Raw genomic sequence first — 14,247 nt, 5'->3', positions numbered from 1 at the left:
TATGGCCTCATATCATTGACATGTTTATATTATTCCAGAATTGACTTGGCTAAATCTTTCCAAGTCTTGATATGGATCGATTTAGCTGGTTGTACCATCGGATGGCTGAACCAGACAGACTCTCCTAGAAGCAATGAATCAGGAGTTGGTCGTTTCTTACATACCCTGATATATTTCGACAGAACATGGTAATGTGGCTGACGGCAACTGTTCTCAAATAACTTCTCAAATTTTGGGGATTTGAATTTCGGAGGAAGAACCAAATATGGGACTAAACTCAGTTCCGTGACATCGACTCCATAGTAGTCATGGTCTCCTTTAACCACCTTCATTTGGTCCTCTAATTGCTTGATTTTCTCGTCCATCTTCTTTGCATTGTCCACTTCATCCAAATTTGGTATATGGTAATCCCTTGGAATATTCTCAGGGTTAGATATAGAAGTATTTACTTTTATAGCAGACAAGGCCTTCTCTTTTACATCGGATGAGTCCCATTGGAGTCCTAGCAGAACTCCAGTTGAAATAACCACTTGCGGAGTAGGTGGCATAGTTACCCCTTCAGATGTCCCTGCCCCAGGTGCACTCGCCTGATTCAGGCCGAATAGTTTTACAACTATTTGCTCAACCAAAGACTCTTGGCTTTTACTGATCGACTCCAAAGTTCTTCGGTTATTCAGATTTATTTTCTCTTCCAACTCCTTTTGTAACCTGAACATGTTCTCCTCGAGCTGGGCTATCTTTGCTTCCATCTTCTTCTTTTTTGAATAAGTGTTGTATGGATGAGGTGTGTCCAATGCCTGGGGTAGTACACCCAGTGTTTGTTCCCTTTTTATTAGACATTTTCTGTTAGTTAATGCGACTGTAAAGAAATGAAAATAACAAAATGCAAAATATGTTTAAATGCATGAAATGTTTGAGGCATTGATCCAAAAACACGTCTGTTATTATAAATAATCTTTATTAAGACAAAAGTGTTATTTCTTAAGAGATAGAAACCCCCTAAAGGTACATTCTGACTAAGTCTTCTTGAACTCGAATAGCTTCTAATAGGTTAAATAGTCTTCTGCATTCGTCTGTCACCGGTTGAATACCCTGTCGAACCACGCCGATTTCTCTAGCTAAACTGTGAAAGTGTCGAGCTACTTTTTGTACTTGTTCCAAGAAGTATCGAATGACTGCATCTCTAGCTTTCACTCTCAACTAAGCCTGCTCCCAATGAAAAAACCATTGGAAACCTCCATCGAAAGAAACTATCTGAAGCTCACTTGCTTGTTTCTTAAATCCGTCCACAATAGCCTCCAACTCAGCTATAGTTTTGTCATCCCGTTCTTGTTATTTCTGAAGAGATTTCTCTAAATCAGTCACCTTGGTCTGTAGACATTTGTTCTGGTGTTAACTGTCTAACAAACGTCTCTAGGAAGTCTTTAGTTGTTCTTTTAAGTAATATTTTTCAATTTGTCATTCGAATTTCCTTTTTAGGCTGCTGGCTTCACTCTTCCAGTACTCAGAAGATCTCTTCAGGTTAGAACTGTTCTAAACTTGTTCCTGATACCCCTTTCTTAAATCTTCTAATTTGAAGCAGACTTTCTTTTGCTCTTTTTCTAACTTGTCTACTCGATCTTTCTGAGTATCGGCATCTAACTTCCACTGAAATCTTTCAGCCTCGAGTTCCCTTATTCTTCATTTTAACTCATCCTTTTCATCTTCGAACTCTTTCTTCGCTATCTCTAGTTCATAGGGAACTGGTTTAAGATGTTCTTCCATACTTTGAGTATCCTCATGCTCTGAAACTGGAATAATGTTGTTCTTTCTTACTTTTCGCCACTCTAAATAGTCTGGAGTAAGCATGTCTTTAGCAGCTAAAACGTCCATACGAAATATTTTCTCCCATGACTTAGCTACATCTTTAACCCTCCTCATATAATTATCCTCATGGTATGTGAATTCTCCTCCATATATCCCATGTGTAATTAGGACAAAATGGCACGCTCCATATTGTCGAAGTGCCAACAGAGGAGAATATCTTACTCCTCCCCATAATCCAACCAGTGTTATAGTTTCTGAGTCTCCACATCAGAAAATAATATCATTATGGGTTAACCAAGGGGCTCTCTAGACAATGTATTTATCTTGGAGATATGTGAAGATCTTCAACCATTTCTTTTTTGGGACATATTCTGGCCATTTCAGTGTGAGGAACTCTCCCAAAGGAGAGTAAGTGGTGTTGAATCGGTGATAGGAAACCTCGTTAATCTTCCAAAAGTGACTATGGATCCATACCTGAAGAAGTTGCGTGCATCCTATAAATCTCCCTCCGCCAGTCTTTCTACAATGATTGAGTGAACGAAAAGTTTCAACTAATATTGTCAGTGTCGGGTTCACCCGCTTCGAAAGTTGTTTGAAAAGTTCTATCACAGCCGCCTTAGTATATCCCAAAGTCTTTGGGAAAATGACTAAGACATAGATACCTAGAGCGAAGAGATCAATAACCTTTTATTCATCATGATGATTTTTCATCATTTTCTTGATATGGGTCCAAGCAATTCCTTCTTCTTTACCCTTGTGTTGAGTTCGGTCAATCGCCCACTTTTCATATACCCTTGCAATCTTTGCTAGCCCGTTCTTAAAAGGCTGACTTTTGATGAACTTGGTGTAGACTCGATCCATCCTCGTTCCTTCACAATGCAACAAAGTAGTGTATTCTTCAATGGTGGGTACTATATCTTCTTGGTTAAATGTGAAACAACTGTACCCTGGATTCCAAAATTACACCAAGGCTCAAATTAAGGGTTCGTCTATCTTGACCTAGAGTAGAAGTGCGATATCACCATATCTGTGATAGAATTTCTATTTTTGGTCACCTTTCCAGCTGTCCCAAATGTCTCGCGGTTATTGAACATCATTCTGCTTAAGGCTGACAGAAGCATAACTAACCAGATGTCCTCTTTTTCCTTCTGAGTCATTTCTGACCATAGTCGAACCTTTGCGTTTTTCACCTCTTGTATTACAACCCCTTTGTCCATTAATGTAGATTATTTGGGTTTAACAAATACTCTTGGTGGATCAACACCTCTTTTATAATGCAAATGATAAGTTAAAAGAACAAAAGATGAAAAAAACAAGTCAGTAAAATAATAACCAAAATAGTACTTGAAAGTAAAAAAAAGAGAAGAAAAATATTTCTACCCCGCATGATATCTAACCAACATGCTTTAATTCTTACATATACATGTTTTCTACCCTGCATGCTAATTTGAAGCAAATCCTAACCGCATATTTTTCTAGTTCGCATGCTTTGAACAGAAAATAAAATAGGAAATAATTCAAGCATCCTATGTTTTGAAATGGAGTTTCGGGGTGGACTCTAATTTCCTGCAGTCTCCTGGTTTAAGTTCTAAAGAAAGTACCCGAATTCTCCTTGTTGGTGCCCCCTTCGGCTTGCCAGTTCCTCAGTCCTAAGCCCATTACAAGCCTATATGGACCAAGTTAAACTTGAGAGGATACATTCTCTTATGTCTATACGGAGAATAAATTCACACGAAGACACAAGGTATATGAATCCCAAAGGTTACTTGCTAGGCCTATACGGAGAATAAATTCCCACGAAGGCATCGTTTTTACCTCCAATGAAAAGGGTTTGGAGCTCGGGTATAGAGCCAGAGATGAAAAATTTTAAAATCTGAAATCATTGAAAAAATGTTAGTACAACTATTTATTTGAAAAATAATCAAAAATAAATAATAAGAATTGAATAAATAAATTAAAATTTAAACTTATTATTTTCGCTTAAAAAGACAACCGGAAATTAATTCTGTCCTGACTTACCTGTCCCTAGCAGAGTCGCCAAGCCGTCATAACAGTCTTTCGGGTGGGCCCGAAATTGGGCTTCGACTTAAATAAAACACGTTAGAGCCGCCACCTATCATTTAAAAATATTTAGGTTAATTGGACACCATCTTATCTGATCTGTGTTTTACCAGAAATATGTCGGATTCAGGAGTCGGTTACAGTCAAGGAAGGATTATCACCCTTGAACTGCCCTTTCAGTACCATTTAATTTGTCAGTTATCTTAATTGCAAAAATTGAAATTGAAATTAAAATTTAAATACTGGATTCAAATCACTTACCTTTGATTGGTAAAAAATGCCCCTAAAAAAGGTCAAAAAGCATATTAAGTCGTGAAATAATAGGAAAACACAAAAAAGTTAAAATAAATAAATAAAAGAGTTAAATACAACAATATTAAAAGTAAAAAGAAATAAAATAGAATAAAATTAAGTAAAATTAGGAAAATAAAAATTAAATTAAAAAAAACAAAAGAAAATTATTTAAAAAAAGATGTTAATAAAATAATGCTAAAAAGAAAAATAAACAAATGAAAAAAATAGGGGACCAAATTGAATTGAATAAATATTTATGGTTTAAATTAATATTATAAAATAATATGCCAAAGGAAAAAAATTAGGGGATTAAATCATCAAATATAATAAATATAACGAATGATTAAATTGAAATAACTAAAAATTTAGAGGCAAAATTGAAATATGTGACTGAAATGAATTACACTTCGAAAGTTCAGAGGTTGAGGAAATAATTTAACTATCAGCTAATTATACAGTGGCCCCGTATAAATATCTCTCAAAACCGAAAAAAATACATCCCTCTTTCATTTCTCCCAAACTCTCCCCTCTCATCTTCTAAGCTCTCTCCACACTCCCTTAGTCGGTCGAATACCGACCAACCTCCGATGAAGCCATCCGCCGTCGACCGTCGCTCCGACCACCATCCCCGATGGCCAAAATTCTAAACCCCTACTCGGAATGCTCCTCTCGCCACCCTCATGCTGAAATCAAACCCCAAATCCTCTAAATATCCCCTAAACGACGTAAATCTAACTCAAAAGATTTGGGTTTTACCTTTTTCGATGGCTTTCTTCGGTTTCTGGCGGTCGCTCCTCCTCTAGACCACGACCGAAACTGTTTTCTTGGGTTCCTTGTGATTTTCCACGACTCCTACAAGCTGTTTCACTCAGTTTTTGCTTGATATTTATGTTGCTTTTGTTTCGAATGCTTCGTTTTCTTTGTTGTGTATTGTGTTTTTTGCTTGGTTGGTATTATGATCTTTTGGGGATATTTTTTGGTTACTTGGTTGCCTCTTGATCGAGTGTTGTTGTCGTTTGGTGTGCCTCACCAAAGGTATTTATACCACTCCTTCGGGGGTCTGTTGTTGATCTTGAAATGGTCGTTCTCCTTGTTTCAGGCTTACCGTCATTCACGTGGCCGGGAATCCCGAGATGGTGCAGTCCTGATTTTCTCAATTGGCCGGTTCTACTTTTACTGGGATTTTGCTTGCATGACCGTTGGATTGGGTCAGATCCAACGGTCCAAATCTAACGGTGTGACCATGCATCTCTTTAGGGTTTTCTTACCCTCGGTTTACTTCAATCTTGGTTGTTTGTTCGTGCTTTGATCGCACGACTCCCATCTGGGCGGCGCTGTAGCTAAATGTAAAAACCCTAATCTGTTGGGCCTCCGAGTGTGCTTGTTGGGTCAGGTTATCTTACCCGGGTGGGCTTCCTCACACCCTTGTTGGACTTGGATCTAAAAATAAAAATAGTAAATAGTAAATAAATAATAAATAAATAAATAAGAAAATAAATAAAAAAAATTATATTATAAAATATATTTCGAAAAACGTTTTCGAAGCATATACATATGATATATTTTTAAAAACATTTTAAAATTATATATTATATATACTTTCAAAATGTTTTTCAAAAACTATATATATATATGTTTCTAAAATGTTTTCAAAAACTATATTATATATATATATATATATATATATATATATATATATATATATATATGTTTTGAAAGTGTTTTCAAAAATATATATATATATGGTTTCAAAATGTTTTCAAAAACTATATAATATATATATATATATATATATATATATATATATATATATTCAACGTGTTTTTAAAAGCTAAATATTATATATTTTCGAAAATTTTTATATTATATATATATATATATATATATATTAAATATAACACCGGACGAAAATGAGTGGTTACACTATTATGATGTAATACAATATGATTACTATAATTAGTATATTAATTAATCTTAGAAAAAATCTAATTAAACACGTAAAAGGTTGAAGCATTTGTAACGGAAAAACCCGTCTTCTTTCTTCCTTCTCTTTTTTTCATTTTCTTTCTTCTCCCTATTGAATGGGAGAGAGGAGAAAACGAAAAAAAAATTCTTCTTTGATTACAGAAATTAATAAAAGAAACCCTGATTAATATCGAATAAAACATCAAATCCCCCATTGTCTTTCTCCCTTTCCCTTCCCTCTTTTGTCACTTGCCATCGTACAATGTTTTCATTTTTCTTTTATGATTCCAGATCATTGTGATTGTTTATTATTCTTGTTTAATGATCATTAAAAATTGTATATTCTGGAAGTTTTTGAGATCCAAGGTCGTATTAAAAATTCTTTTTTTGTTATTTTGATGAAACTGATTGCCGTTGGATCACATTGTAGAAGGTATTCTTATATATTGTTATAGCAATTGGATAGTTGGAGAAGAAGATTAAGGTGTGAGGGAATTGAGAGTCGTTTCAGTTTTTCCCAATGGGAGATGTCTGTTCAAGTTGTTGCGGTTCCACTCCACCTGAAGATGAACAAAAGAAAAATGAAACCGAAGGTGGAATGGTTGAAAATAAAGAAGGCGAAGGCGAAGGTGAAGGCAAAGCCGAAGCCAAAGCTGCCGCTGATACTGCCGGTGCAGGAGACGGCAGTGGCGATGATGCCATCCAAAAGGACCCCCCTGAAGAGATGAAGATTGTAAAGGACGAGAAAGGATCCGGAGAAGAAATTCAAACCCAAATCCAAACACAAAAATCAAAGTTGACCCAAAGACAACAATCAACAATGTCTATGAAGAGGCAACAATCGTCGGTTTCGATGTCGATGACTATGCAGAGGCAACAATCCAAGGCTACCCAAAGGCAACAGTCTAAGGCTCAACCCCTAAGACTTGAATCCAAACCATCACAGATTGCTATCGCGGCAGCAGGGGCTGTTATGTCGGGGAAAAAGGAAGAGACTAAGGCTGATACCGCGAAACCTCGAAAGCCTCATAATGTGAAGAGGCAGGCATGTGCGGGGCTGAAGGTGGAGTCTGTGTTACAAACCAAGACAGGTAACTTGAAAGAATATTATAACTTGGGGAAGAAGTTAGGGCAAGGCCAGTTTGGTACAACTTTTCTTTGTGTGGAGAAAGGTACCGGTAAGGAGTATGCTTGTAAGTCAATTGCCAAAAGGAAACTTGCAACTCCAGAAGATGTAGATGATGTCAAGAGGGAAATTCAGATAATGCATCACCTGGCTGGCCACCCTAATGTTGTCACCATCAAAGAGGCTTATGAGGATTCCGTGGCCGTTCATGTCGTCATGGAGCTGTGTTCCGGGGGAGAACTCTTCGATAGAATCATACAGAGGGGGCATTATTCCGAAAGAAAGGCGGCTGATCTAGCAAGAACTATAGTTGGTGTTGTTGAAGCCTGTCACTCCATGGGAGTAATGCATAGGGATCTCAAGCCTGAAAACTTTCTTTTCATTAATCAACAAGAGGATTCGCCTCTTCAAGCCATTGATTTCGGATTATCAATATTCTTCAAGCCTGGTATGTTCAAAATACTTATATCTTTGGTGCTTGATTTTGGTGTTGTTTTCCTAACCAAGATGCTAAAAATTTCAGGGGATACCCTAAGTGATGTGGTTGGAAGCCCATACTATGTCGCACCCGAGGTTTTGCAGAAGCGTTATGGTCCGGAAGCAGATGTGTGGAGTGCTGGGGTGATCGTTTACATTCTCTTAAGTGGTGTGCCTCCTTTCTGGGGCGGTAAGAACATTTTGAACTTGGCACTTTGAGCCTTTTCGTTTAACAATTGGTCTATTTCTGTTTGTTTTTATTTGTTTGTTTTTTTCTTCTTTTTTGTATACAGAAACCGAACAAGAGATATTTGAAGAGGTTTTGCATGGTGAACTTGACTTCGCATCTGATCCTTGGCCTAACATCTCCGAAAGCGCGAAAGATTTAGTGAAGAAAATGCTTGTCAGGGACCCAAAGAAGCGGATAACCGCGCATGAAGTACTGCGTAAGTCTCTTTTACTATGCTAGCTAGGATGATGAGTATTAGAGAACTTGGATGTTAATAACATGGTTGAGGCTTGTTTTAATTCTCAGACGATGTTCGTTTTCCAACCTTTTTCATGTACTTGTTGGTTATTAACACCTTTAGGATCATCCAGATCGCCTTAATTTCATTTCCTAGTAATTCAAGTCATCACCCTTGTTCACCATAGAATTCTATGATTATTAGTTTAGCTAGATGACTCTCTTTGGTGTTTCACTATGTGATTTCATGAATTTGCCCATCTTATTTTGGTTCCTTGCAGGACATGCTTGGGTAGAGGTCGACGGGGTGGCTCCGGACATGCCACTTGATTCCGTGGTCTTGAGTCGTATGAAGCAATTTTCCTCAATGAACAAGCTAAAGAAAATGGCCTTGAAGGTAAGTCTTTGCCTCTGAAACAAAATTGGTATATAAAACTCTAATTCATTGCAAAGAATATTAGCTAAAATGCCTTCCCCTTGTTCTTTTATTTTTCAGGTGATTGCCCAGAGACTTTCCGAAGAAGAAATAGCTGGGTTGAAGGAAATGTTCAAGATGATAGACGCAGATAACAGTGGCCAAATCACATATGATGAGCTCAAAGTTGGGTTGAAGAAATTTGGTGCTGATCTTGATGAGTCAGAATTCCATGCTCTAATGAAGGCTGTAAGTTACATTTTCAGTAATGAACATCATCAAACTAACATCCTTTGACCCTCTCTGTTTGCTCGGAAATCGCAGGCGGACGTTAACAATAATGGTACAATCGACTACGAAGAATTCGTAGCTGCAACATTGCACTTAAACAAGATCGAAAGGGAAGATAATCTCATGGCCGCCTTCTCGTATTTCGACAAAGACGGCAGCGGCTACATCACTCAAGATGAGCTTCAAAAAGCTTGTCAGGAGTTCGGTATCGAGGAGATCCACCTGGACGAAATGATCGGAGAAATCGACACGGACAACGTAAGTCTGCATGCTTATATCAGTGTAAGATTTACATGTGCAAAAGCTGGGGGTTGGACTGATGTTCTTGTGGCATTATGCAGGATGGTCGGATAGATTATAATGAATTTGTGGCAATGATGCAGAAAGGGAACCCTGAAATTGGTGGTAAGAAGGGTCTTTTTACCAATGGAGTTAAAGGCAATGCCACTTAGACAACCAAATACAATCCTTCTATTTAGTGGTTTATTTACTAATTTTATTTATTTTGCCCAAAGTTTGAGGCTCATCATTCATTTTATTCGTTCTTTCATCCATCAGGAGCTCCTTTCAACACCCACATGTAATTGAATTTCTTTAATGTTCCTGAAAAATGTTTGTACACATTTTTTGAAACCTATCTTCTTTTCATCCATTTTTATATACTATTTCTAAAAAAATAAAATGAAAAATCACGTCTGTTTCTCTCTTGGGTGGATGCTTTTTATTTTCTCTTTATTAATTCCAATTTTGATGTCAATTGCCCTACTCGTTTGGCTTTTAATTTTGTGAACTACAAATTTATCGACCTTTGACGGGTTTAATGCCCGATAGAGTAGATTTTTTTTTAAAGAAAAAATTATGATTCCGTTAAGAAGTCATTAGTATAACTATGGAGTAAATGGATCGGATTTGAACGAATAAGGTTTTATTTGTATTCATTTGTTTTTTTAAAAAGTGTATGTGTTTGGTTCGTGAACATGTTTATTTAATATTCGCAAACATATTCATTTATATGTTCATGAACATGTTCATTTATGTGTTCACGAACATATTCATGTTCGTTTATATATTAAGAAATTAAGCAAAACCAACTAAATAAATCGTATAGCATCCACGGAAATAACAAAATACAATCTTTATATTTCAAATTTAATCATGTATTCAATTTAATTCGTATATTCACTAATGTTTAAGATGTAAAAAATAAAATGTAAAGGAACTTATAAACGAGCAATTAAACGAATTTATTCAAGAATCGATAATCGAACACGTTGGTGAATATAAATACAAAAATAGGTGTGTTAGAAAGAATTGAGTATGTTTAGTTTCTTTTAGGTTATTTTCACGTATTTCACCAAAATAATATTTAAGATTTTATTTTTCTATGTTTAATAAGTCTTCCTCTCTTTACAAAAATTGTGAAAATATTTATCTTATCTTGTAAAAGTTTTTATTTTACTTTTATATTTTAAATTTTCTTTCATGATTTATCTTTTCATCGTTTCTATAATTGAGGAATAAGTCGACCGGCTCTTCTCTGGTCTATAAACTTAAGGCGATGATAGCAACTGGTGGAAGTAGGTTGGCAACTTGTTTCACTCTTTTTGCACACAACTTGCCTGACAGATGGTGTGGTTTGGCTGTCATAGTAATGTTGTTTATTCCTACTAAGAGGTGTCGGCTAGGTAAGCTCTAACTTTGGTTTTCTTGGTTCTCTTCAATCCATGATGCGCGTATGTTTAAGCTAAATGGAAGTTGGTTGTGGGGCTGCAAAAGAAAGGGAGCATGGAGGAAAGTGGGCCAAGGGTCTAGAGAAGCTGAGGTTGAGCCCTCCAATCCCCTCAGAAGGTCAATATCCTTCGGGTAGAATTAGAAAGGTCGTCATGGAGATAGTGACAGGTGCGCTGAAGTGGTCGGCGTTGTTGATAACGTTGTCCTTCAACGTTTGGAACAGTGCATCGTCCGAATGTTAGGAAAATAAACCGAATACAAGTAATTTCCCTATAATCAGATTAGTGAGAATGAGAAATAAAAGCGGAAAAATAATACCCGAAAATTGATAATGGAGTTCAGCCAATTGTGCTTACGTCTCCGGGCTGCTGCAGATCTTTTACTAAGAGAGAAAATTTACAGGTGTTTACAAAACACTCACTACTCACAAAAAAGTTCTCTAGTATAGGAAGAAAGAAATGTTTTGGGATGATTTTGAAGCTAAATGGGTAAGGGTATTTATAGTAGAAACTTAGGGACTAATCTTTGAAAATACCCTAAAGTGCAATGACTAAAGTGAATTTACCCATTCCTATTTTCAACAAACATCTACCAAAATTTTACCAAACTTTGAAAAACATTTTTCAAATAAACATTTACCAAACTTTGAAAAAACATTTTCCAAAGTTGGTTGCCAAACTTTGAAACTTTTAACAATCTCCCACTTGAAGACTGATTTTAAAATGTCTTCACACCTTGATCAATGCAGCAACATGTATGGTCTTGTTATTCTAGCATGCCAACTGAAGCTGAACACAACTTCAGTTTGTCCGTAGTCACCGCCTTTGTCAACATGTCTGCCGGATTTTGAGCTCCACTAATATTTTCAAGTTTCAAAATCCCATCTTCCAGAAGAGACCGGATAAAATGATATCTCAATTGTATGTGCTTTGTCCTGGAATGAAAAGACGGATTCTTTGCTAGATGGATAGCACTTTGACTGTCGCAATACAAGATATTGTTTTCTTGTTTCTTGCCTAACTCTTCCAAGAAACTTTGGAGCCAAACCATCTCCTTGCTGGCTTCCGTAACAGCGACATATTCTGCTTCAGTTGTGGAGAGAGCAACTATCTTCTGTAGTTGAGAAACCCAACTCACTGCAGTTCCTCCTAGAGTATAGACATACCCTGTAGTGCTCCTTCTGATGTCGACATTTCCGGCTAAGTCAGCATCTACATAGCCTGTCAGTATCATATCTCCACCTTTAAAACAAAGTGCTTTGTTTGTGGTACCCCGAAGATATCTGAGGATCCATTTGACTGCTTCCCAGTGTACCTTCTTTGTAGTCAATACCTTCTTTTTGCTGAAAACCTTTGACAACCAATCTTGCTTTGTAGCGTTTTCTCCCATCATGTTCTTCTTTGATCCTGTAAATCCACTTGTTATGGAGCGCTTTCTTGCCTGGTGGTAATTCAGCTAATTCCCACGTCTGATTTGACATAAGCGAGTCCATCTCATCTTTCATGGAAGACTCCCACTTGACTGAATCCTCCACCTGCATTGCTTCATCATAGCACTCTGGTTCACCATTGTCAGTCAGCAACAAATAGTGTAAAGAAGGCGAATACCGTTGGGTTGGTTTAGGAATTCTGGAGGAGCGTCTCAGTTCTGGTGTGTGTGGTTCTTCTTGAACTGCTTCAGGATTGATCTGAACATCATTTCCAGAAATCTCCTCGAACTCAGCAAATTCCTTTGTTTCAGCTTCGGTATTACTTGATTCTGCGGTTGACCTATCTTTGTACATCACATTTTCATTGAAAATGACGTCTCTTCTTCTGATGATCTTTCGATTTTCGTAGTCCCAAAACCGGTAACCGAACTCATCACCACCGTAACCAACAAAGACGCATTTGTTGGACTTGGCATCAAGTTTACTTCTTTCAACAGAGTTTATGTGTACATAAGAAATACAACCAAACACTCTTAAGTGTGAAAGATTTATTTCTTTCTTGCTCTAAGCTTCCTCTGGTATTCCGCCATCCAAAGGAACTGAGGGCCCACGGTTGATCAGGTAAGCTGTAGTGTTGATAGCTTCAGCCCATAGAAATTTGGGCAATCCGGCATGTATCCTCATGCTTCTGGCACGTTCATTCAGAGTTCTGTTCATGCGCTCTGCTACACCATTCTGTTGCGGTGTTATGGGAACTGTTGTCTCCATCTTGATCCCATTGTTTGCGCAGAAATCTCTGAAACTACTATCTCTGTACTCTCCTCCATTGTCAGACCTCAACCGCTTGACTTTCAAACCAGTCTCATTTTCCACCATGGCCTTCCATTTTCTGAAGGTATCAAAGACTTCTGATTTCTTCTTCAGAAAATAAACCCACACCTTCCTTGTTGAATCATCGATGAAGGTGACATAATATAGTGAGCCTGCAAGAGATGGAACAGGGGATGGTCCCCATACATCAGTATGAACCAATTCTAACCTTTCTGCCTTGGGAGTCTTGCCAATCTTTATAAAACTGACTTTCTTTTGTTTTCCAAAGATGCAATCCTCGCATAGTCCGACATCTACATTCTTTAGATCCGGCAGCTTCCCTTTTGACAGAAGTATCTTTCATTCCTTTCTCGCTCATATGGCCGAGCCTTTGGTGCCATAGGTTTGATTTTCCATCAGCATTTGCTACTGCAATGATATTCTCTAAATTTGAGGTTACATAGAGAGTACCGGTCTTCTTACCACGAGCAATGACGAGTGCTCCTTTGGTAATCTTCCATTCACAGCCTGAAAAAGTTGTACTATATCCTTCTCCATCAAGCTGTCCAACAGAAATCAGATTTCTTTTGAGGCCAGGAATATGTCTCACTCCTGTCAGCTTCCAGGTGGTCTGGTTTGGCAGCTTTAGTCGGATGTCTCCTTTTCCGACGATCTTCAAGGTTTCATCATCAGCTAGATGAACCTTCCCAAAATCACCACTGACATAGTTCTCCATGATTTCTCGGCATGGGTGGAGTGGAAAGATGCCCCTGAATCCAAGATCCATGATTCAATCGGACTGTTGACGCTTAAAATCATGGCATCACCTGTCTCCTCCGTCATGTTGGTAGATTCCTGTGCGCCGGTATTTTTCTTCGGTGCTCGGCAATCTCTTTTGAAGTGACCCTTCTTGCCGCAATTATAACAGGTAAAATCTTTATTTCCTGTTCTTGATTTGCCCCCTTCTGGATTTTGATCTGCCACGATTTGAATTCCTTTCTGAAGTTCTCCCTCTAGACTCCGTGTGCAAGGCTGAGGAGGTTGATGCTTCACCCGATTCTCTTCGTCGAATTTCTTCACTCAATACCAGATCCCGAACATCGTCGAATTTTAATTTGCTGTTTCCCGACGAACTGTTGACTGCTGTAACAGTAGCATTCCAACTGTCTGGTAGAGATGATAAGAGAATTAAAGCTCGAACTTCATCATCGAACTCAATTTCCACTGAACTCAACTGGGTTGTGATTGTGTTGAGTTCATTTAGGTGTTGTGCCACCGATGCCCCTTCCGCCATCCGCAAATTGAATAATCGCCTCATAAAATGAACTTTGTTTGAGGCCGATGGCTTCTCGTACATACTGGAGAGAGCCGCCATA

At 37.7% G+C, this 14,247-nt stretch overlaps 1 protein-coding gene across 1 annotated transcript; it reads left to right on the top strand.

Moving 5' to 3' along the window:
- The first annotated feature begins 6,571 nt into the window (after positions 1 to 6,571).
- LOC120209005 (calcium-dependent protein kinase 26-like) lies at positions 6,572 to 9,376 on the top strand. Its single transcript, XM_039208101.1, has 7 exons — positions 6,572 to 7,700; positions 7,776 to 7,919; positions 8,023 to 8,175; positions 8,477 to 8,592; positions 8,692 to 8,859; positions 8,935 to 9,159; positions 9,243 to 9,376. The coding sequence occupies exons 1-7, from the start codon at positions 6,647 to 6,649 to the stop codon at positions 9,351 to 9,353; spliced, it is 1,971 nt and encodes a 656-aa protein (XP_039064032.1). The 5' UTR covers positions 6,572 to 6,646; the 3' UTR covers positions 9,354 to 9,376.
- Positions 9,377 to 14,247: the final 4,871 nt, after the last annotated feature.

Source organism: Hibiscus syriacus, unplaced genomic scaffold, assembly GCF_006381635.1.
Source record: "Hibiscus syriacus cultivar Baekdansim isolate YM2019G1 unplaced genomic scaffold, ASM638163v2 tig00018026_pilon, whole genome shotgun sequence".
NCBI classification, from domain to species: Eukaryota; Viridiplantae; Streptophyta; class Magnoliopsida; order Malvales; family Malvaceae; genus Hibiscus; species Hibiscus syriacus.
The sequence above is the reverse complement of the archived record's forward strand: the minus strand, read 5'-3'. Positions and strand labels throughout refer to the sequence as shown.

Coding starts and splice junctions, on each gene's coding strand:
- LOC120209005 (XM_039208101.1), top strand. CDS start 6,647: ATGGGAGATGTCTGTTCAAGTTGTTGCGGTTCCACTCCACCTGAAGAT. Junction 8,176..8,476: donor AACCGCGCATGAAGTACTGC/GTAAGTCTCTTT, acceptor GGTTCCTTGCAG/GACATGCTTGGGTAGAGGTC. Junction 8,593..8,691: donor TAAAGAAAATGGCCTTGAAG/GTAAGTCTTTGC, acceptor TTTATTTTTCAG/GTGATTGCCCAGAGACTTTC.